Below are 24106 nucleotides of genomic sequence, written 5' to 3'. Positions count from 1 at the left end.
TTGATAACAAAGCTTTCCTTACAGATAATTTCTGTTCCAACCCAGTACCTGGTTTTCAGCATTGTAACATAATTTCACTGGGCACTGGGGTGCAGTTGGACAAAGTGTGGTCCTGCCTCAGATATGGGGAGGATTTACTCAGAATGAGGTTGGTTTGGGGGTAGATTTCTTGGGAAAGGAGAATGGATGGAGTCCCAGAGTGTACCATCACCATCAACAGGTCTGCTCTTTCTGGTTGAACTCTTTTCTCCCCACCCCCCCCCCCCCACCCCCCCCAAAAAAAAGATAATGTGTGATTTTTTTCATCTACATTGATTGTATTACTGTTATTCTTTATCACTCATAATAATGTGTAAGATGGGATGGGTAGAAATACAATGCCAGAGTCCACATCAAACCATAAGAAGCTGCAGTTTGAGGAGAACTGAGAATTTACAAAGAATGACCTTCCACAATTACAGTTCTCAGGTTGCTGCTGTGACGTAAAAGCCTTCTTGTTACACAACAGAAATTACACAGTTTACACAAATATATAGCAATGGAACTGCACCAAGATTTAATTAGGTCTCGTGATCCAGATCTTTGTAATTACTCACTTCTTTCAATGTGATGAATTCACCTTTTTGGGCACAATCTTCCACTTCGATGTTAGTAAACCAAGGCCACTCATTTTATGGCTCTGTTGCATGCAGCTGAGTGTTCAGAGGCTTTGTAAAAAGGAATGGAAGCTTGTTTAAATTAATTTTTTTAAATTTAATTTATTTTTTTGTACAGAGTGATGAGTACTTTCATGTTCTATCTTGAAGAAAATTAGAAGGTTTCTAGTGGTTATTCAGTGAAATTCCTCTTAGTACTTCTTTCTCTAACTTCTGGTAGGTAAAAATAGTGAAGGACTATTACAGTGACTGGCTGATGGCTTAGAAACACTTGATAAGTTACAAGTTGAAGTGTTTACAAATGGAAATTTGCCATCTTTTTACAATATTGGCTGCAGTATGTCTGGCACTTCAGAGCTGTCAATGACCAGAAATTAAGCAAGTGGTAAATATGATTGGAAATAGTAATCATCCATCATTTGTCTTTCCAGAGAAAAAAAAAAGAAACAACAACTGCATTTAAATTCTTTAATTCCCATCATTTCCTAAATTAATGAACTTGAAAAAGTAATACTGAATATTTATCCTTTGTCCTTAGGAAAAAAAAAGAGAAACAGCAATTTTTAAAGTGTTCTCCTAAAGAAGACAACATAGTTGTATCAAAGATACTCAACACAGTAAAATGTGATAAAAATAAATTAATCACATCTGTGTCTGTTCAGTTAATTTCCTGTTTGTTTGCAGTAAGTGGAGAGGGCATGAAATACTGTGAACTAGAAGTAATTTTGTAGGATAACAGCTAGTAAGTTAGTAATATGGATGTAGGGCTGGTTTAGGAGGTTTGTGGAGGGTTAGATGACGAATTGAGTGGCCAACAGTGGCCATAATAATTTTTATGTGTAGGGTCCAACTCCTCCCTCATCATTTTTTCTTCAGTCAGACTTAAAAACAGAACTCTCCTTTGACTGAACAAATTTAGTAATATGTGAAAAACTGCTAACGGGATAAAAATAAGGGTATCTTACTGTAGACAAAATATCTGGAATTAAATGCCCTGGTTAAAGAATGAGTCATATAAGGTTTTTTATAAATTCAAGCCATTTTTTGGTAGCATTCTTTGGTTTCAAATCAAATTCTTCTGTGAGCTTCCATCATAAGGCACTTCTTGTGATGGCCTCAAAAATGACCTATATCTTGCAGACTTCTCTCTGGATTTTTATACTTTAGATCCTGTACTAATGAAATAGCCAAATGATTCTATTTTTTATTTATCAGTGATTTCCTTATTGTAAAATCCATCCTAAACCATAGCTAGTGGGTTTTTTTAATATAATCATCTACTTTACCATTGTTGAGAATAGCTTGGGTAGAGCAAGGAGTGACCACAATAACTTTCATTCAAGCACACCATTTTAATTAATAATTGTAAATTGTACAAATTCAGTATTTTAGCTACAAAAGCAAATACAGTTCTCCATTTTTAAGGAGATAAGATATGTACAAAAAGATTATACTGTTTAAATTTTCCTATTTCATCATTTTATGGAAAGAAGGGAAAGCAAATTGCAAATATTTAAAATGTCAAACTAATGGAGTTATAAATGATGAACAACTTGTAAGGAATGCAAAAGAAAGCCATGGTTTGCTGTGGGACTGTGAAAAAAGAACTGAATAATTCATCAGGATAGAATAAATAAGAATATTTCCATGCAGGAGTTGCAGATTTGTTTATTGATCTACCTGATGTAAGTTGTTAAAAGATTCATTATTTAGTACAAGGGAGAAAATGTAATATGCCTAAAATACTGAAAATGCTTTATTTCTGATTTTGGAACTTCATTACCCGTCAGGGAAGAAAATCCCAGGGAAACATGAAAACAGAAAAAAACCCACAGTACATTGCATAATGAAGGGTGGAAGTTGAAGTTTCTGTAACACCCGAGACTGGACTATGCCAAAATGGCTGCAACTACAGAATTCTTACAATTATTAAGTAGTACCAGAAATGTCAGTACAACTGATCTGCTGTTGTGGCATCATCTTGCCCTCCCTCCTTGCTCAGAAATGCAGGGGAGAGGTGGTTTTGCACAAGTATCTGTGAACTGGATGGTGTAATCGATTCTCAAATAACCTGGTAAACAAATAAATAAACCCAACACAATGCAGTACCTCCCTGGGAATCTCTGGGAATTCACCCGGGGTCAGTACTGGGTTCCTCTGGGATGAGTGCTACGGCAGAGTCAGAAAAGGGAAAAAAAAGCACCCAAATTTTAAAATTTTGAAAAACCCACCTCCATTGAGACAATTATGAAAATGTTATTTTTAGGTATATTTGTTATGAAGCCCTCTTAGGACGTTTAATGGCTAACAGTTATAACTTTAACCCTTTTCTCCCCCTGTTTTGGGATAGTCGTTATTTCCTTCTCTCTCTGTTTTTTATAAAGTGCTGAGTGTAATTTGCCATTTTACTTTTTTAAAGTCATTTTCAAAGTGGGGAAGAGCGTGAACTCAGCAGGAGCTCTGCATCCCCAGAGTTTGTTCCCTCCTAGCAGAGACTTGGACCTGCTGGGACGTGTTTGTCCAGTGATTTGTTGGATTCTGTTCCAATGCTTTGTGCTCCGCTGGACATCCCACAGTGCACATTCCAAGGCCAGCAGAGGTGGGCTCAGCTCGGGCAGCACAGGGACATGTTGTTCATAACTTTGACTCTAAAACACAGTTTAAGCCATTGAAAAAGAAATAAATCTGTGGTAATTAATGGAATATTTCCTTTTGCTTGGTTTAAAAAGGTCAGCCCTCCTTTGTGCCAGTTTTCAGGTCTTTCCAGCACTATTCCTTAACTTCCTAGGTAGTGTGCCAAACACCTGGAAATACAATTTGCATATCTGCATCTTTTGGACATCGAGTGTAAGAACACAATAAATGGAGTGATAATTTAATAAGCATCAACCATGTGTGTTCTGCAGGGCAGGTATTGGCAGGTCATTAGTAACCTGCCAGTGGCTCGGAGTGCATTTTGTGGGCTTGAATACTTTCACAGGAGATTTTCAAGCCTTTATAGGTGATTCAGACTCATGCCCTACAGAAACACATTGCAGGAAGGAAGACTGCTAGAAATTAAAAGTAATTGAGGTTCCAACACATGACAACAGAAGCAGTTTGGCTTCTCTTTTTGTGTGACAATCTCCTGCTTTATAAATTGCCAGGAGCAATATTCTTTGATCGCTTATTCCAGCTGAAGGATTTGCAAAGGTAACTGATTTCATCCTCTGATTCACTCCTTAGAAATCCCTTTTTTCTCTTTTCCCTTCCAAAACCATAACCCAAATTCTTCTAATTTGTCATGGTGGTTATTTCTGGGCTTGGTAAAATCCATGGGCATTACCAGCAGAATTGTGAGCATCCCTTCTTGTGCTGTTTGTAACAGAATCCTGTTTTGGAGCTTCTTGTTGTGAGAGAATATTACAGTCCGATGAAATTATCTTTAGAGTGCTTGGAAATCACTGATAAAATGCATAAATTACTTAGTTTATGCTGTATGTGTATCCTTGTGCATGTGTGAGGCTGTTTATACATGTAATACAAGAAAAAGTGTGCAAGTTACACTCACATTTGTGTCTGTAGACATACTCAGATGCAATATTCTTTTAAATTTAGTCAATCTGTCTAATGGATGCATACAGTCTCTGGCATCCTTCCCCTCATTTGTTATTTTCACAAATCATGATACTTGTAGAGGTGACAACTAAACAATTTTAATTCACCTTCAGATGAAACAATGACGTAATGAAATACCCAGAGAATGACTTTCTGCACTTTGGTCAGGTTTTGGGGTTTTTTGGGGAGGGGATTTAATGCCTACCAATGCAATGACAAAGGTTTATTTTCCCTTTGTTCTTTTCAGAGTGCTGCAGCAGCTCCCAGTCCAGTGCTAGGAAACATTCCCCCAGGAGATGGCATGCCAGTAGGTCCTGTACCACCGGGGTTTTTTCAGGTATTCAGAAAAAATTATGATTACAGGCATTTCAGGATAGAAAATCCTCTGTGATACTGTGTGCAAGTCTGTAGAAAAGATTCTTGCCTAAACTATGTCTCACTATATGGTGCAATATTTGAGTTTATTTTTAAACAAGAGCGAATAGGTTTAAAGGAAGGGACCTGACTGTAGTTTATGAAATAGTACAGCACAAGTCCTTTCAAGAACAAGAAACATTGCCATTTTATGAGTAGAGATTGAAAATGCTTGAGTGAGTATAATATTAAAATAATTTCTTATGATAATATACATGACATTACATGGAACTTTTAAAGTGAGAATGTTGTTGGTTGTGTTCAGCTCTGTGCTAAGCCACAGGCCAGATCTCTGAGGTCTTCAGGCTTCAGTGGGAATTAAGCCTGGGCAATCTCCTTGCACGTTGAAGATCCCAACCCCAGTGCCCAAAAAAACAAGTCCAGGATTTATACCATGTGTTGCTTCTATTGCGTTTAGTGAAACTAAACACCTGGTGAGCATTTTGGACACTGACAGTGCAGGATATTATGATGGAAAAAATGGCATCTTTTAATGCAAGGCCAACCTGATACTTGTAATCTGAGTCTGGAGTACTCCCAGGTTGAGGTTGTGTCTCCTCTTCACCAAAACTCACTTGGTTTTCTCTATATTGGCAAACTAAGGCATGATTTTTGATACATGAATGAAAAGATAAGTGCAAGTGAAGTGGAAAATATCTGACTGCTGCCAGTCACAAAATCCTCTGGAGTTGGCAGAACTGATTAATTAATTTATTTCTGCTTTTCCTGCCTTTAGCAGCTGGTTAGGTAGATTTTTTTTACACACAATTTTATCTTAATTTTTAGATTGTATTAATACTTCACTTTTTTCTTTCTTTCTTTTTTTTTTTTACTTCAGTCACCCACTCCAGTTGTGATGTCAAAGGAATTAACTTTTTTTCTGTTATTGTCTGGGGTGACATTTAAGAGGGGGAAAGGGCACCAATAGGACAAGTATGTGAAGTGCAGAGGAGAGAGTAACTATTTTAAAGGTTTTGCAGAAGGAGGATGTGGGCGTTTTGTTTTTAGAAGCGTGAAAAGACTTCCAGCCACTCTAGATCTTTTAAAGATGTAAGAAAGACACGATGACAGAAAGTTAAGTGTGGGTAAAATTTCCTTGTCTGCCAGTGCCTGGCTTGAGTCTTACTTGAAGCGACAACAGCAGCCTGCTCTTTTTGCAAGGCCTGGGATTGAAAATTAACTTTTTTTTTCAAAGTATTATTAATTTTTGCTGCAGTCATCTGCTTAAGAATACATGTAGGTTTGCAAATCCAAGTGCAGGTTTGATAATGGGTGCATTGATATGGTTGGGAGCAATCCCACCAAGGGGAGCTGAGCCAAAATCCAGTCATTTACATTCCAGTGTGGTGGAAACTGTAAGGTATGTGTAAAGCTGATGAGCGCAGACAGTGTGGTGGTGTTGGAGTGAGTGCTGTCAGGCAGCAGTTTAATACCAGATTGTGAAACCTCAGTGGGAGCCAAGTCTCACCAAGGTCAATTCATCTGACAAGAAAATGTATTGACAGATACAGCTCTGCCTGTGAAACCTGAAAATTGGGGAACATCATCTGCTGCCCTGAAACATAGGTGAAATCACAAACAAGGGAGAGAAACTCATGATGAAAACTTCCTACTGCCTTCGTAGGTACTGTTTTCCTTGTACACCTTTAATTAGACAGTGCATTTCTCTGTCCTCTCCTGCAGTTTCTCTGGTCCCGTCTGGTCCTGAGAGGAACCAAACCACAGAAAACATCTTCATCTGCCTTGTTCTGAGTACTGACAAACTCCAGTCCTCTTTCACCAAGAGTTTGCAGTTCAGACCTGCAGCTTCCTCTTGGGTGATGAAGGCAAACAATTTTGTTCTTCAGGAGAAGGAAGATTACGGGGAGAGTGGAGAGTGGTGCTTATGTCTATATTTAGTTCTCTGAGACTTTGCAATACAAAAGCATTGTAGCTCTTCAACTTCTTTTAACCTAAAATTTATCTAGAAGGTCATCGTGGAACTATAAGGATGCCTTTTGTTGCTTTCATGAGCTGTTTGGATTGGCCTAAGCTGAGGCTGTTGACAGCCACTGATTTCCAGCTCTGCTTGGAGAGCTCAGATGATATAGAGTAATTTCTTTTCTCTTGGTTTTGCACTGAAACTGTGTTTCAGGTGGGCATAAACCACTCATGGTGATGTAACCAAACTGGAAGTCATGGCTGCTGCAATGGATTCTTATCAGACAGGTCAGGGGAACATGGAAGTCCAGGCAGGGACTGTGCTGCAAAGGATCATTACTGAGATTCCCTTAAGGCTGGCTCTGCTGACCATTAACACAATTTTTGAGAACTTTGGGGTTTTTTTTTTAAAAAAAAAAAATCTTATTTTTTACAAAAGAAAATAAATATATTTTTATTTTATAAAATAATACAGTATGTTAGTGTAACAGATGGAGGTAGCTAAATAAGGGAGAATTATGGTTTCTCAGACAGTATGTGGTAAAACTCTGCTCTTTCTAAAATGAGGTTTTCTTGCATATTTAGACCACTAGCACTGAAGTTAATTAGCAACCTCTGGCATTTCATGCCTGGTCCACAGAGGTGGAGTTTCTGAAGCCATCAGCTGAATTTTTCTTGTGTCTCCATGTACCTGCTGTACTTTTATACTTCAATTCAGGTTATGGATGACGGTCACTACAGTGCTGACAGTCTGAAACAATGATACAGTGAAGGGAAGGTGGTGGAGTTATGCAGTGCTATTTTCAACTAAATGACTTCTTTAGTTGAAGACTAAAGACTTTTTTAGTCTAAAAAAAAGAGAATTGTTTACAGTGTCAGAAGTGAAATTTGAGAAGTCAAGAAAACAGGTTTATAAGGAGTTAGGATGTGCCTCAATTTCCTCCTCCTTTGTTGGGCTTTAATGTAATTTTAAATGTCATAGGTATGTATTTTTTGTCCTCATCTTCTTTTAGTCTGTACAATAGTGAGACTCTGGAAATAAAAAAAAGTGATACAATAACTGAGCCTACTCTTGGTTCATTAGCAGCAAAACTTGAGTGTTCGGGACTACAGGAGCAGTGAAGGCATTAGTTCTGCTGTACAACACACTGAAACTCCAAATAGGAGAGCCCAAACAGTTACTTGGGCAATAGAAGTTGTAAAACTATATTCTATTGCATAAGATGATTTTACATATCTATAAAATGCTCATCTAACTCCAGCCTGAGTCTGGAAATCGTTTTACCAGTTTTCCCTTAGACCACTTCCTGTTTATGGAGCTCAGGTGTGAGGAAGGCACTTCACTACTGTGTTAGTAAAATAAAGTAATTTGGGACATTTTCTGTATCAGTTTTTAGACATTTTTTAGTCTGTGTCATTTGTAAGTTTCTTCATATGTCCAGCCACAGAGATCAACATGACCTGGTCTGTGTCCCTCTCTTTGGAGCCTGATCCTGACAGAGGGCAGCTGAAAAACTGAATAAAATTGTAATAAATAATTACCTTTGGGTCTGGGTGTTAGTGGATATATAAATTGTCACCAGCCAGAGCTTTACACAAGGCTCTTAAAAACTCATTTGCAGTGAGGTAAATTCTTCCACCTGTGATCAGAGAGGATTAGGTCATAGAGTTTAAAGACACTCAGATTTTCACATCCAGTCCTGCAGGTGCAAGCTGCCGCTCTTCAGCAGTTTCCATGGATATTTCCATCCATCCCTTCATTGATCTTTCAAAGTCAGCAAAAAAACTTGAGAAAAGTTACATTTGGATTTTTTCAGAATATAAAATATATATGTATATATGGTTATTATATATATAAAAATAAATAAAAATAGTAAGCAAATAAACAGAGACCAGAGGGAAGTTTCAGGGGGTGTGTTCACTGAAGTATTTTGAATTTTTAAAAAGAATGGAAAGTATTGATTTCTCAGGATTTTATTTGCCTTTTAGTTAATTTTCCAGTTTTAGCACAACTAAATGCTGAGTTTAAAATAGAGTAGCATAGGATGGTTTGAAAGGGACCTTAAAGACCATAGGGGGAAGCATGTTGTTTTATAAATTGACAGTTCACTTATATAATTTGATAATTTTGTTGAAAGTTAAGTTTACCACTGTCTGTACCTTTTCACATGCTTTTTCTTTTAAACTCAATTTTTAAGCAAATCTGTTAAAATTTGTTCTAGTTGAGTTTACCCACTAAACATTCCATGGTACCTGTGTTTTCTAAAGGGATTTTCAAGTTTGCCTCATTCACCAATGTAAGATCATTAGATAAACTTGGAATGTCATGGAAAAGAAGTGTCGACACCATGTTTGAAATACGAATGTTACATATTCCTCTTATATAAAGGCGGAAAAAAAAACCGAAACAGACCAAACCTAGCCCTTTAAATTACTGTGAGCCTGTCTTGCCATCTAGTGGCAGCTGTTCATGCTTGTTTTAGCTCAATCCGTGTTATTCTAAAGTAGTATTTTTAGCCTTGTTTGTCATAGTAGAGCTGACCTAATGCTTCAGAAGAACATCATTACAGTGAGGCACATGAGCAGAAAGGACTCTTCCATTTATCTTTCTACCTAGCATTACTATTTATATAAATATATAAATATATGTATAAAAAGAAATATATGTAAAGTTAAACATTTAGATAGTGCTAATAAGCAAAGTCAGTGAATTAAAAAATCAGTAACATGTTCCTCTTGCATTTTGAAACAGATATAGTGAACTACTTACCTATGTAAAGGAGATAAGTTTCTAAACTGTCATGTAAGGCTGTAAAACATCTCTGTGATGTCCTGCTTAGTTCACACTTAACACTGACAATATTTACAGTGAAGTCATGGTGTAATACACTTTTAAACAATAGAGCTGCTGTTACAAATTCAGTAAATGCAGCATTTGATGAAAACAGTTGCAGTAGGGAAGATGGGGAGAGAGGAATCCTCCGGCATCCCTTTAAAGCCGTTTTGGAGTGAATTGTCCACTAAAGTGGTTGTTTGTGCAAGGGGTGAGGATTCCTGGTTCCAAATGTTTAAAAACTTTTTGTTTATTTTTAACTCCCTTTGAGCTGTTCCAACTCTTGTCTTCCTTTTAACACTCATGAAGTTTCCTGGTTTTCCAGGAGTTTCTCTGTATTTTGTCTCCCACCTTCAAGCAGAAACACCTCATTATCCTCAGATCCTGCTCCATCACTCACCTTTGAGTGCTGACCTTCACGGTTTCCCAATTTTTGTAGCATTGCCTATACCTTTTTTCTTTTAAAGCTAAAATCCTTGCAAACAAACTGGGACGCAATTGCAGAATTAGCTGGATTTGGCACATGTCCACACCCAGCCTCAGTTCCAGTGGAGCAAACAGGGCAGTTGCAGGTGAAGGAGTGAAAAGTTTAAGAATTTTGAGCAGAGCAGGCACAGTGAAGTCCCAGAAGCTTGAAAGCATCCTGGATATTGTGAAAATACTGTTACAAAAGAATGAAATGTCACCAAAGCTACAAACACAGCCTGTGGGCAAAGTAGCAGCTTTGGTAGGCCTTGAAAAGCTGTGAAAATAAGAGTTTAAAGGGGATTTTTTTTCTCCCCAGGTTTATATTATTAATTCAGGTAAGAAGAATTTTATTGTATTTTTTGGAATCTCCATTGTTTGTAAATGCATTCACCCCAATGTATCAGGCTGGGAATACCCAAGTGCATAATAATATTGGTATGCCTAATTTTTGCAGAATTCAGATCTATGCATTTTGTCCTCACTAGTATCATGCTGCATTTTAAAGTATTCAGTTTTTAATCTTAAGACTTCTTAGACTATGTGAGAGGGTATTATCATTTGGCAAGACTTTTTTGTCTTTTTTTGTGTATATGTGATTCCTTTTCTCTAAAATACGAGGAGTAAAGTCATCTTTAAAGAGAGAAAGATACCCAACATCTGCTGGCTTCGATAATCCTTCCCTGCAGTTGTGGTAATGGTTTTACTGCTCGTAACTGTTGGAAGAAATTAAAACTGCTCAGCTTGAGCAGCTAAATCAGCTGTGAGCCCCCCACCTCCCCTTCCAGGGGAAGAGGGCGCAAGTCATCTTCCCAGGAGATCTGTTCTCAGCTTTATAATTTCATCCTGAAAATTGAAATTCTTTGTAAGATAAACCTTAGAAATCTAAGGGTAGTGACCGTACACCAAAATTAGTGTTATATTCGCTGCTGAAGTGGTGCTGGAGAGAGCAGAGGAAGGGTTGTTAGTTGTAAGTGATACTCCTCTCTCCTGAGGTTGGTTCATGTTCATAATCTCACTTTTTGCAGGAGCCACAAGTGCTTAGGTTGAAAGCCAAAAGGGATGACAGTGCTTTGGAATGTTGTATTTATTAAATGTAAAAGCAGGAGTAACAAACCTCAGCTTGTCATTGTCAAAGCTACTCCAAAAGATCAGTCATGTATCACAATCAGGTTCACTAAATTTAAGGAAATGCTTTCTCAAGGTCAAGTGGTCTGTCTGTGTGTTGTCTAAAGGGGTTTTTTAATTTTTATTTTTAAATGTGATGCATCCTGGATATTTTGGTGTGGCAAGTTTGAAATACTGCATTTTCTGTAGTATTTGCATTTATTAAAAATTAAAATAAAAATATTAGCCTGGTTTAAGGTGCATGTAGATAATAACCCTTCTAAAATTTATATTTCTTTCAAAAATGCGTAAAAGTCTTATGTGCAGAACTTGGCCACTTTGTCTCTCAGTTACTAAATCTTGAGCACGAGATAATGATGTTTCCCATAAAGTGAGACAGGTATAATTACAGTGCAATTCCTAACGGTCATCAATTCCTAAAGATCATCTAAGAGCACACCTGGCTTTAGGTTTGTTTCTTTTAAATAAGGTTTTGTTTCTTCATTTGTCTACACCTAAGAAGGTATATATTGCAATATTCTCCCATATGGTGGAATAACTTGCATTTTTTTACAAGGGATAAATCATGGAATTTGTTTGAAATGCTGGCATTGCTGTAACTTTGGAATTTGAGACAAATGTCTCTGGAAGGCTTTTCAATTTAGAAAAAAATTATTAATTTTGCTCTATACTGTGAATTAAATTAGACCTCTTACCTCTTGCTGTTTATAGGTTGTCATTCTGACTTGGAAAACTATAAATATGAGAATGAATTTTCTAAGGGTTCTTTTTCTGAAGGACAGAAAAGAACTTGCTCATGGTAGTAGGTATGGTCATCAGGAAAGGCCAACATAGACAGAAGTCCCATCTGAGTGCTGAGAAAACACAATTTTATGGAAAATAGCGAAAGTAAAAACAGCTAGTTTGGTTTGCACTGGTAGATTGCAAGATGTGTAGTATATAACACAAATTTCACTGCTGAAATACTTCAGTAAAATACAAACCAAAGCCCTCTAACACTGTGGTTGCCACTGGGGGAGCAGAGCAGGACAAGAAGGGTACTGTAATTAGCAGGGTAATTACAGTAAAATGCAGTTGAATAGGAAAACAATTTTTAGTTCAGAATTAGTGATGGCCTGTCCCAGCCTCACAGAGGGTAAGTTACATGTTTGCACTGATCTGATCTCAGAATGTGTCATTTAGGAAGCTAATTGAGTTTAGTCCTGGTTAGAATTAAAAATGTGTTAATGAAGATTGTCATTAAAACTATGGTGACTGTTCCTGCTGATGGAGATTCCACAAAAAAAAAATCATAGTGAAAACTAAATAAATGAAAAGTACATGAACTGCGAGGTAACTTGAATAAATTCAATTCACATTTATTTTATGGTTCTCCGCTGGTCCTTTTCAGGAGTTCAAACTCTCATTCCTCTGAGAGGGGTTTAAATTTCCATTTCAGAATGGAAGTAGTAGTTGTAAAGCACCTATAAAGCATTTTCTAAAATATGGGACTCTCAAGGAGTTATATCACAATGTTGTCTACTCTAATAAGAAAACGAAACAAAAATATCTAGCAGTCTTATTTTTTACCATTTGGATGGAAAAGAGGAGAAGGAGGAGAAATAATAATAATAATAATACTGTAGTACCAAACCTTTTAACCAGGAATAGAATTTTAACAGGGAGAGGAGAACAAAGATTTTTTTACTTGTTTCACTTGTTAAAATTTAGAACTTTATCTGCAAAAAGGAAGAGATTGGGTCATTTTCAGAATTCCCATATGGGATATAACCCCGTCTCTGGCAGCTTCAGCCCTCTTCCAATATCTGCTCTTCAAGTAGCTGCACAATTAATTTAAACTTATTTACTGTATTGTGTGCAAATGAAGCCTGTGTTACGTTTTAAGCATCTAGTGATAAGTAGTGTTTAGTGTTTGTGCTGCTGGTGGTGACTGAATTACACAAACTATATTAATACCATTTCATACCAAGTGCTAAAGTCCTGTCTCACCCTGTGTTTTTTCATTTGTGTGTGTTGTTCCCCTGAGAGATGTTTTTCATTTTAAAAGCATCATCCATCTCTCAGGGTTTGTGTTGAAACATGTAATCTGAGAAGATAGATCTCAGTTTGATAATGCAGGTTAAAAAAAATGAAAAAATATATTTACAGTCAATTCAGTCTCGATAGGAATTTAAATATTCAAGATTATTTATTTAGCTATGGATTATGGTAAATTTTGCAAGTTTACGTGAGTCAAATTATGATTGATAAAGGTAAGGCATGAGGGAAAAAAAAAAGATAAAGATGTCAATGCAAAAAGCCCTCACCCATGTCTGGAAGGAAGTAAATTGTAATTCCAGCTTCTGGAAGGGAAGTAAATTAAAAATAAAAATAGATTTATTGAAATCTGTTATGCTTAGTAGAACATCATCTTTTAAATCCTTTGTTCCACCACTATTAGGTAAAGATGAAAACTAAACCACACCATATTTTATAGCTGCCTGAACAACTAAAAGAGAGTAAGAATTGCACAAGTGGCAGAGAAACATCCCAGCTTCTGTGCCTTTATGACATCAGCTTCCTGCTGGATATTTTTGTGAAATCACATTTTCTGCCACCCACACATGGGCAGTGAGACCACTGTGCTGCAACATTGATTCTTCAGACTTCCGTACTCAGAAACTTGATTTCTGTTCATCCCCTTGTGTAGTGAACTAAGAAAAATAGAATTTTACAAGACTTTCACATTGCGTATGCACACACAACTCAGAAAATTGCATTAAATACACAGATATGAGATACCCTTTGCTGTCCCTGTACACAGTCGATTGTTCTTTAGCAGAAAGATAACAAAAAAGTGCTACAGCTTCTAGCACATCATTCATGTTCTTGAATTTGTCCTCTTTTAAAGTATTTGTAACAATTTAACATTGCAGGATGCTGTAAATAAGAGCAAGGTGATTACTAAAGTTAACATTTCACATCTTGATTTTATTTTGTGTAGTCTCATTTTAGTATTTTTTTAGTATTCTAATTATTTTCTCCTTTTAGGTTTTTGGGGTTTTCTTTTTTTCACTCTAGATTGATAAATACAAATATTCTGTGGCAATAACACAAAAGGTTTTTCCTTTCTGGCCTCATTTTCATCCAGTTAAGTAGAAGCTCCTGCTTTCTTTGGTCTTAGTTGCCTGATGGCAGACTTCAAGATACTTTTTGTGGTGCCAAATTACTGAATTCCATACCTGCAGGCAAGAATTATGATATACTGGTGTCAGTAGGTGTGGTGGTGGTATCTCCATCTCATCCATGACTTAGATATGGCATATCTCAGATATTTTGTTTTATTCATATTATTTTTGGTTTTTTTCATTGTTTGGGGTTTGTTTGGTATTTGGTTTAGACTTTTTTCCTGTTTTTCAGTTTGGTTTGGGTTATTTTTGTTTTGCTTTGGGGTTTGGTTTTTTTTTTTTTTAATTGGTTTTGGTTTAGAGGGTTTTTGGGTGAATGGTTGATGTTTTGTGTTTGGGTCACGGGTGTTTTGTGTTTGGGTCCAAGTCTTCAGCTTGCACAGAATTAATTTTTATCATCAGAAGCAAGTGCTGGGAGACCAGTTCAAAGTCTGTGGCCACTGGTTTTGGTTTAGTACCAGGATTTTGGACCCACTGAGTTTTGGGGTGTTTGTGCTGCAAGAGAAGGGGAAGACAGAGTTCCCAAGAAGTCGCTGACAGAGGGATTCTTGCCATAAGAAATGTAAAGCCTCCCTAGACCATGGTAATGTCACCAGCTCCTAACAAAGAACTAGTAGAAAACTTAGTAAAACTAATTCAGAGTCTAAATGTCAGGTGCTCTTATCAATGACAAAGGATGGAGTGAAAAAACATGTGTCACAAACTTTCTGCTGCTTCGTGTCTTCCAGAATCCTGGTGCTTAATAATGTGTTCTTGGAGACTTTAGAAAATGTTCCCACTGTAAGGAAAAGCTTTAATATTTAACATATTTTCTTTAAAATGTTGGACAGAATGTCTTTGTTGTCTTGATACATCTTGGTAGAATCTTTTTGTGGACAACCATGACATTGGTGGTGGAGAGGAAGAAGTTTAGTACAAATGACAAAAATAAGAATATTTAAGTTTTTAGCGGTAAAATTTTTGGGGTAAGTTAAACCATAGGGACTATTCGAAATCTATTAGTCATTGATGGCAATTGTACCTGGATTCTCTTGTTTAAAGATCAGAAGAAGATTTAAACCCTTCCACAAGCATGTTTAAGAAGAATACACAGATAAATTAATATTTACAGTATATAAACCTTCATGTAAGCTTGGAAGGATCAGATTTTTTGCAAATCACAGACTATTACATAATATTCCTAGTGTGGTTCTATTCTACACAGTTGAGAGACACTTCTGATTTCCCCTTTATGAGCTGTAAATAAAGATGAGTTTTGTTGCTGGATGAGGCAGTCCAAACCCAAGGTCCTCACTGGAGTGGCTGTGCTTGCTTGACCTTTGTGGAAATTGTTGAAATTCTGATTTCCTCACACTTTTACTGTTTTACAAGGGCCTGGCCACATGCACAGTCCTTTTTTTCTTATCAGAGATTCTCCCCATCAGAAGGTGCCCAAAGAAGTCTCCCTCTTCTACAGCACATCAAATGCCTTTTTATTAGCTTTTCAGAATTGTTATTGAACTTTCTTCTCCAGTTTGTAAACCCTCTGTACTTCAAATTGCTTTCTAGTACTTACTTTATGTGCGTGTTTATGTAGTTTACACTATTTCAGCTTTCATCTGATTCCAGGATGTGAAAGGTTTCATTTATTTATGCAAGATCATAGGAAAAATTCCAGCAGTAATTATTGGTGAAGTGATAGTATTTTCTCTGCTTTGCTATTGCTGGACTTTATAAGTGTGTGCTCACAGTTAAATAACTTTTAGCTCTATATTTTCTCCTGGAGTTTCAGGTACCCTGCCTGCCAAAGCCATCCTCTTCATCATCTTTTCATTCAGATGTTTTTGCCTTTCTCCTGTAGATTTCACATTTACCACTGATCTTTGTAGATTTCTGGATTATTGTCTAACAGAGATGTTAGATGTGTTTGCTGGCAGTACTGTTTGTTTATCATGGGCTGTGAGGGAGTTCAGGAGTAGCCAAGAGGCTTTAGAACCTCGTGGGATGGTACAGCAGATTTGGGTATAAATTTGGGGTTGAGAGAGGAGTGTGAGCATGGAGGGATAGGAGGAGTGCAGCACTGAATTTATATGGCTGATGAAACCACCAAAATTCTAAATATTTACAACAAAAACTTGGAGTCTGTGTCCTCACAGGTTAAATTTTGTAGTTTACTCTATTATGAAAAAATGCATGAAAAATATTACTGAATTATTATGCTGTTCTTTACTTCTGGACTCTCCCAAGAACACTTTTCTATTCCAGGGTTCCCATCTTCCCCCCTTCATCAGTATAGATGTCTGATTATATGATCTGATTATTCTTCTTTGTAATGCATTAAGTTATTTATATTCTGCACACACAACTGCTGTATCAAAGTTTTAAGCAATATACCTTGGTAGAAGTATTGGCTAAGAATTTTAAAATTTATTTAATTCTGCTAAACATTATGGGACAATATCCTGAATACTCTATTTAGGCTGGATGCTCTAGCTGTGAGTGTGACAATGACCCAATGTGGTATATACAAGCCAAGTGGAATTATTTAGCAGTATTTCTTTTTTTTCCACAGCCTTTCATGTCCCCTCGGTACCCTGGAGGTCCAAGGCCACCTTTAAGAATACCCAATCAGGTAAGAATTTATCACTCCAGAGTGAGTGTTTGCTGTTTTACTTAATTCTGTGTAAAATGCATCAGTCTCTCTACATACAAATTATGTTTACTTCACAGTAAATATGGAGGCTATTGGTGAAAAACAGATACCATGAAGTGCTGTGTGGCTCTTACAGACACTCTGAGGACTTTATAAAAGTGTTGAATTCCCAGTTTACCCTCTTCCCTATCAAAGGATGCGTCTGCCAGCGAGACAGGGATATAATGAGCTGCTGTTGGTCAGCAGGGACCTTCATTGGCCCATCTGTGAAAAGATGGTTCTGGAAGTGGAAAGCATTTGTGTTTTTAAGTTCTCCACAGTGTTTCCAGGGCTGCCTTTCTTATTCTCACACTATACCCCAGTCTCATTTGTGGCTATTTTTTGTATCCATGTGACACAGTGTCAACAAATTTGTCTCTAGTTTTGGCACAATATCACCAGAAAGGATGAAATTTAAATAGTATCTTAGCAAAGGTATTTGAGGTCCTTATCCAAGTATTTGGGTTCCACACACTCTGTGTTGCTGGGCACTGCAGATCCTGGCAGGGGGGAGCTGGACGTGCTGAGTAGAAGCGCTGCCAACCTGCAGATTTAGTTTCAGGAGTGTGGTTTTGTCTGCACACTGTGATATTTTCAGTTCAGAGCTGGAACATAATCACATAATGTCAGTGAATTACAGGTCTGGCTTCATTCACGTTACGCCATGTTCATGAATTGCTACTTTTAGCACCACTGCCATGACTCGGGTTACAGTGTGGATGGGCAGTGTGTGGAAGCAATGAACTATTATAGTGCAGCTTTAAGGCTCAAATGAGGTGGTAGTTTGATCCTGGTCTAGTGGGACATGCCCCTGCCCATGGTAGGGATTTGGAATGAGATCAGCTTTAAGGTTCCTTCCAACCCAAACCACTCTGTGATTCTGTGATTTACTCATTCTGTGATTTACATTTGTACTGAAAATTTGGTGCTGTTTTGGAATGCTAAATAGCACCCAGTGGATCAGCCACAAAGATCCATTAATAAAAACGTTTTTCTACTTGGCCAAACTTCAGTTAAGATCCTGTGAAAATGAGCCTTAACCCTAGTTCAGCAAACCCAAAGGGTAGATTAACAAGTGGGGACATTAAAGCACATTACTCTTTGCTCAGAAGAAAAAGCCAGGAATTAAAAAATAAAATATATGTGTTATGACTTTAAGATAAATTTCTAAGCATTAAGTGCTTTTCCCGGTGGTTTCCCTTCCTTCAGGCCCTGGGAGGTGTCCCTGGAAGTCAACCACTCCTGCCCAGCGGGATGGACCCCACACGGCAGCAGGGTGAGTTCAGCCACTCCAAATTACTACCCTCACAAACTTGTATATTTCTCCCTGTATTTCAAACCCTACTGCACCTCTTAAAGCTTTTTTTTTTTTATTAGAAAGGATCAATTTGCTAAAAGTTGCCTATGTATTGTGTAATTTGTAATGTGATGTGACTTTATTGCAGGGCATCCAAACATGGGAGGGCCGATGCAGAGGATGACTCCTCCGAGGGGAATGGTGCCATTAGGACCACAGGTACGTTCTACAGATGCGTTATTCTTACTTGACAGGCCTGTACATATATTCCTCTGACTTTCTGTAACTTGAAGGTGCCCAGGATTTGTTTTCACAATCCTCTTCTGAAATAAACTTCCAGTTTTACAAAAAAAAATTAGCTCTGAATTGCAGCTGTGCAAAATCCAGAAGGAAAAATCTGTCATTTTTGTTAAGATTTGGAATTGAATGGGGAATCCCTTCACTTGCTTATTTCAGAAAAATCTGTGCTGTCATCAAAGACTGACATTGGTAAGGGAGACCAAGGGTGGAGTAGGTGTTTCCTCATCCTGCTCATGGATGATTATGCTGATTAGGAGGAAAAATACTTCTAACTTAGGGAAACTCTTTGTACCAAAAATACCCCTGGAAATTTTGTGAAGTTTTTCTTTCATCTACTCTTGATCTAAATTTTTGGTGAGTGCTGGAGAGATTTTAATGTAAAACAAGATGCTCCTGTTGCCATTTCTTACCCTTGTCGATCATGAGCAGATCTGTGGCTCTCTTTCAGCAGTGGACCAAGGCAGGAAACAAACGGCTCTGGTGCACACCTGAAACAAAAATCCAAAATATTATTCTGCGTTTTGTCAGCACTCTCATTGAGGGAATGTGTAGGTGGTGGTGTTTCATATTGGTGTTGCCAGTGTTTTGTTTCACAGTGTGCTTGTGCCCACACTTCGCATTTTCACTTCCCATTTCAGATAATCTCTCTTGTGGCTTCTTGTTTGGATAACAGCTACATTTTTAATGATTAAATAGCTTTGCCTTTCCAGTTCTGTCCATAACTGTCTCTACAATTTTGGGTTTTCTTGGTACAAACCAGTTGTGCAGTTCCATACATCGGCTGTGTGACCAACAAAACATTATTAAATACATTTCTCAGTTTTTTCTGTAGCACTGAAATACATTTACCATTTTTGGAGGTAGAAGGAGAAGCTTTGCTGTGCTGCCATGTGAGATTGAGCTGATCCTTTATGCAGCACCATTAGTCACACAGCAGGCAAATTTCATGCCAGTTTTATTATGAGGATAATTTTCCCATTTTTGCTGTCGCTTAAAATCCAGTGGTTTTGTAAGTTTCTCCTTTCTTGTGCCAAACATCCTCTTAAAAGGTAACCTACAAAAAGCTTAAGTTCACAAATTATTCTATAAATGGGAGTGCTCTTATTTTAGGACAAACTAGTAAATTTGTTTAGCAGTTGCAGTAATTACAGTTAAAAGTTAGACTGTGAGGTGTGACAGACTGTTCCGCTTGTATCCCACTGAATAAAACCAGGCATAATTTACCTTTTTGTTTAAGTGGTAGAGTTCAACTTCTGTCACGATATCAGGGCATAAACTCAGGCTTTATTGGCATCAGGTAATTTATTTATTAGCATTGCTATGACATTAAGTATCATAAGAAATACTCTTAATATTGGTTATCATAGAGCTGGGCTAGTGGAAGGTGTCCCTGCCCAGGGGATTGAAACTGGATGGTCTTTAAGGTCCCATCCAATGCAAACCCTTCTGGGATTCTATGATTTATTAGAATGGAATAATTGGAAGAGAGATGTAATGGTTATGCTGTATGTTATTAAAGTTATATGATATGGTGTAATTTTATACAAGCATAACAAAATCTAATTTAACAGAATACAGATTGACTTCCATGATATAGAAACCTCAGAACCTCAGACAAGATTTTGGATTTTCAACTCCCTTGGTTTAAAAGTTGAATTCATTATAAAGCTTTCTTTGCTGGCCATCAAGTTGTCCTCAACATGTGTAAATAATTCCTCCTGGAACAACTTTAACCATTCTTAGCCTATTTCTGTCATTTGTAAACCTTCCTCCATGGGGTTAACAATATCGGTTTTTTAAGTCAGCAGTCAGGGAACTCCTGAAAGCATGAAAGGCACTGGCCTGTGCAGGCAGCAGTTCCATGGGGACATCATTAACCTGCTGTCCTTTCTTTTCCCCTCCTCTTTGGTTTTGTTTTTTTGTTTCGTGGTAGTCTGACCCTTGGTTGTCATTGCAGAACTATGGAGGTGCCATGAGACCCCCACTCAACGCTTTAGGTGGCCCAGGGATGCCTGGGATGAACATGTAAGCACAATAATAACTCTTACACTATCTAGAAAATGTCATTATTTCGCTGTAGAAGTATCATTTGTGATAGATCAGACGAGGATAACATGCTTTGATAACTAATATATGAAATTTTAAGAACTGGACTTACAGTCTCTCACAGGAAGCTTTGATGTCCCAACAAGTCTTTACAAATACTCAGTTTCTTTCACAGATCAAACTTCAAATATTGGGAATATTTTGTCAGTATAATCACTGAAGAACGCTACAACTATGGTTCTTCTCTGCAAAATAAATCAGTACTTAATTTTAACAGAATAGCCATTGTCTAGAACTATTAAAAAAAAATACCTTTGAAAGAAGAAGTGGTGGATTCTTTCTCAATTGCTGTTTTTATTTCCATAACTACATTAATTTCCCCTCTAAACAGAAGAGCTTTATAGATATGAGTATATTTTTTTCAGTTTTTCTGTGTTGTTCTGGAGCTGGATCATCATCTGGTAAAAATTTAAATAACAGAATTCAGTTAAGCTGTACTGATTTATTCCAGGCATTGGTTTAGCCATGGGACTGTATTATGCCTTTTGTAACTGAAGACAACCCCCCTTTCTAATTGTGTAGAAATACTTCAGATGTAAAATAAGGAAAACACAGTGATCTGCTTTTTATCATTATATCATAGACACCCATTTTTTCCTCTTGTTTTTATAGAAAACATAAATAAAAAATTGTAATTTTCGTTTCAAGTAGACCTATCAACTTGAGAAAGTAAAAGAGGCATTGAGATTGATAATAACATTAAAAAAGAATAAATCTAATCCACCATATTCTTAATTTATTCTGGTTTCTAGACATGCCTTGAGTTCTTGAAGTAAAATCTAAAGTTGTGTGTTACTCCTATCATAGACATTACATATGGGACTCAGGTAATTCTAGGAGCCTTCTCAAGGGTAGGCATTTATGCTTTTAAATTAAATTGATGTAAAACAGATATTTAGATATTTGAAATTCAGTGTGAGTGTAGAATAAGCACTACAGAGGATTTCCTCAGCAGGTCTGAATTATAAGAAAAGAAAATTAACTTCCCAAAATAAAATGCCGTAGAAGTAAAACTGAGGATAGATAAGATATTTTGAAGGTATTTGTCCACATAAATGAGAGTTTACATAGGAAAAATAAGAAAAGAGCTTTCCGGATGACAAGAAGAATTCCTGGCCTACCAGAAAGAGAGAAGATGGTTGGAAATGCTAATGTTGCAGCATTTAATAAGCACATTCCATCAAACAGTGGAGTTGCTGTGATCTGGTTTTCTTTAAATTGTATTTTCGGGACACCAGGGTTTTTCAGATTTCAGTTAACACTGAAATTTCAGTGAAGACTCGTTGTCTGGTCAGTTCCAGCATTCAGGATCAGAGTTCATCAAGGATGGCCCATGGGCAGTGGCAGTGGATGGATGCAGCTGTACTAAATGTGTTCTCTGTTTTATCCCTTAAAATTTATCTAATGCTTAGTGCAGGAAACAACAGTGTGAGTCATTTAGGGAAATTAAATTTCCAGGAAACAGGAAAACTGCACATAAGGGCTGTTGCCTTTTAGTAACCTACAGTTGTCTTTACATACATGTGTATTTTCTTTACATGACAATTTTTCACTCTTCTTTTAATGTTTTTGGACTTTTGGCAGTGTAATCCAAAAATGTATGCCTGCAGAAAAAGCTGTCATTTAAAAATCCAGCCTTTTCTTCTTGGAAGGCTCAAAAGGAAGCTGCTTTGGTCAAGAGCAGACCATCTGCCAAATATAATTGTACATTTTTCTGGGTGAAAAAGTGTCCTTTACTGTTGAAAATGGCAGCCTGGGGGCTCATAGACAGCATTTCAGTCCATGTACTCCACTAGTGCAGCACTCCTAAGTAATTTCTTCCTCTGTCATCAGTAATACTGTCAGATTTCTGTTTGAAACAGAAAACCCCACGTTTTTCTGCAGAATAACTTTATTTTATCTTTAAGTTTTTAAGCTAAGATTTGGTGTAGCTGTTTTTAGAAAAATGTCATGTCTTTGTGGGGGAAAAAGCGCCATTTTATGGAACAAAGAGGCAGATTTCAGGGAGCAGTGTTACATTTCACTGGTGCTTTCCTTGTGTGACCTGCAGTGCTGTCTCAAGCACTAAGAATATCTCTGTGATGCCTCAAAAAAAAAAAAGAAGTGTGATTTTGTCTTTTAACTTCAATTCACAAACTTGTGTCTGGATGTTTAATTTCCTGATGAAATAGATTTGCCCCTTGGGAAACTAAAATTTCAGATTTTTATTTTTATAAGCACCAGGATTGACAAGACAGGACAACTAAGCTGAAATTGGTCATAGTGGTAAATACTTCATTAATTATTTTGGAATTGGTACATTTATAATAATGTTTTATGACTCTGCTTCCAAAATAAACATTTACTGAAGGGCAAAAGACCTGCTTGCATTGGATTGAAAAAAACTGCAGGTTGGGTTTTTTTCAGGTGTGTTTTGTAAGCATTTGGCTCCACAAAATCCATATGGCTTTACAGCAGAATCTGCTGCAGTGATTTTTGTGCTATTCTGAGACCTGGCCAATAAATTCAAAAATTCCAATGGCTTTTTAGATAAAAGGTGAGTTTCCTGGTCTAGGGGTAAATTTCTAAATTTATCTGAGTTACTTAATTGGCACAGAAACAAGTGCAGGGTTTTGAGGTGAAAACAGACTTTTAAGTGTTGTTACAAATATTCCTGATTTCTTTCTCTGAGAGGATCCAATAAACCAAATAAATGTAGGAAAAAGAACAATAGAGGGGGAATTAAAGAACAGTAATATTTCACCATCTCATGTTAGCATTGGAGAAATTGCTGAGTATTTGACATGAGAAGTATTTCTTCCCAATTAATAAGGCAGAAAAGACCCTCACCAACATTTCCTGATTTCCAACATTCCAACAATAATACCAGTGGAAATAAATCAGGTTTCAGTTGATTTTTTTTCTTTTGAGCTAATTCCTTTATAGTTTCATCAACAGTGTAATAAAAAAAAAACTACGATTAAGTATTAAATCCCTCAGGCAACATAGGCACTTAATAGTTTTTAGTTTTGGAAGACCTAAAAAAGGGATAGGAAACTGTATGAACTCATTATTCAGGTGTGATTTTTTTCTCTCTGTTTAAATCACTCCCCCCTGCCTGGTGAGCTGTGGTGGTTAATGTTGCTTTTCTACAGCTAATGAGGCCAAAATGCCATTTTAAATGGGGAAGTTTTGTCATCTGTTCTGTTGTCAGGGCCTTCAAAAAGTGATTCTGTCTTGTTTATAAATAACGAGAAGCTCTTAATGCTCCCAGAAATAATTATGGTTATTGTGACTGTAAATACGGAGATTTTACCTCTGTGTGGCTTTAGTTCTCTCAGGATTGTTGAGAGATGAAGCCTCACCCCCAGACTATTTTTCTGAGCTCAGCTGAGAGTGAGAAACTTATAAAAACAACAAGAATTGTGAGAAAAACATTCTCAATCTGAAGAGTTTTCAGGTTTTAATAAATAAAATTTATTATTGTTGTGGTGATTATTATCATTATTAATGGGCAATTTTTTTTTTTGTTTTTACCATCATCATCATCATCTAGGGGTTATACCAACATAT

General features: G+C 37.0%; 1 protein-coding gene across 5 annotated transcripts in view; it reads left to right on the top strand.

The window, feature by feature from the left end:
* SSBP2 (single stranded DNA binding protein 2) overlaps positions 1-24106 on the top strand; it is a 130078-nt gene that overhangs the window by 81976 nt on the left and 23996 nt on the right. For 2 of the 5 annotated variants that reach the window (XR_004354771.1, XM_032676733.1), the window contains exons 5-9: positions 4501-4590; positions 16732-16791; positions 18061-18127; positions 18297-18367; positions 20382-20473. Coding sequence is in view for 4 of the 5 variants with exons in the window: in XM_032676733.1 (XP_032532624.1) it covers positions 4501-4590; positions 16732-16791; positions 18061-18127; positions 18297-18367; positions 20382-20473 (380 nt within the window). In the remaining variant the exon portion in view is untranslated. The remainder of the gene's footprint in view (positions 1-4500; positions 4591-16731; positions 16792-18060; positions 18128-18296; positions 18368-20381; positions 20474-24106) is intronic. The other 3 variants (XM_032676734.1, XM_032676735.1, XM_032676736.1) reach the window with 3 other exon arrangements.

Source organism: Chiroxiphia lanceolata, chromosome Z, assembly GCF_009829145.1.
Source record: "Chiroxiphia lanceolata isolate bChiLan1 chromosome Z, bChiLan1.pri, whole genome shotgun sequence".
NCBI lineage: Eukaryota > Metazoa > Chordata > Aves > Passeriformes > Pipridae > Chiroxiphia > Chiroxiphia lanceolata.
The sequence above is the reverse complement of the archived record's forward strand: the minus strand, read 5'-3'. Positions and strand labels throughout refer to the sequence as shown.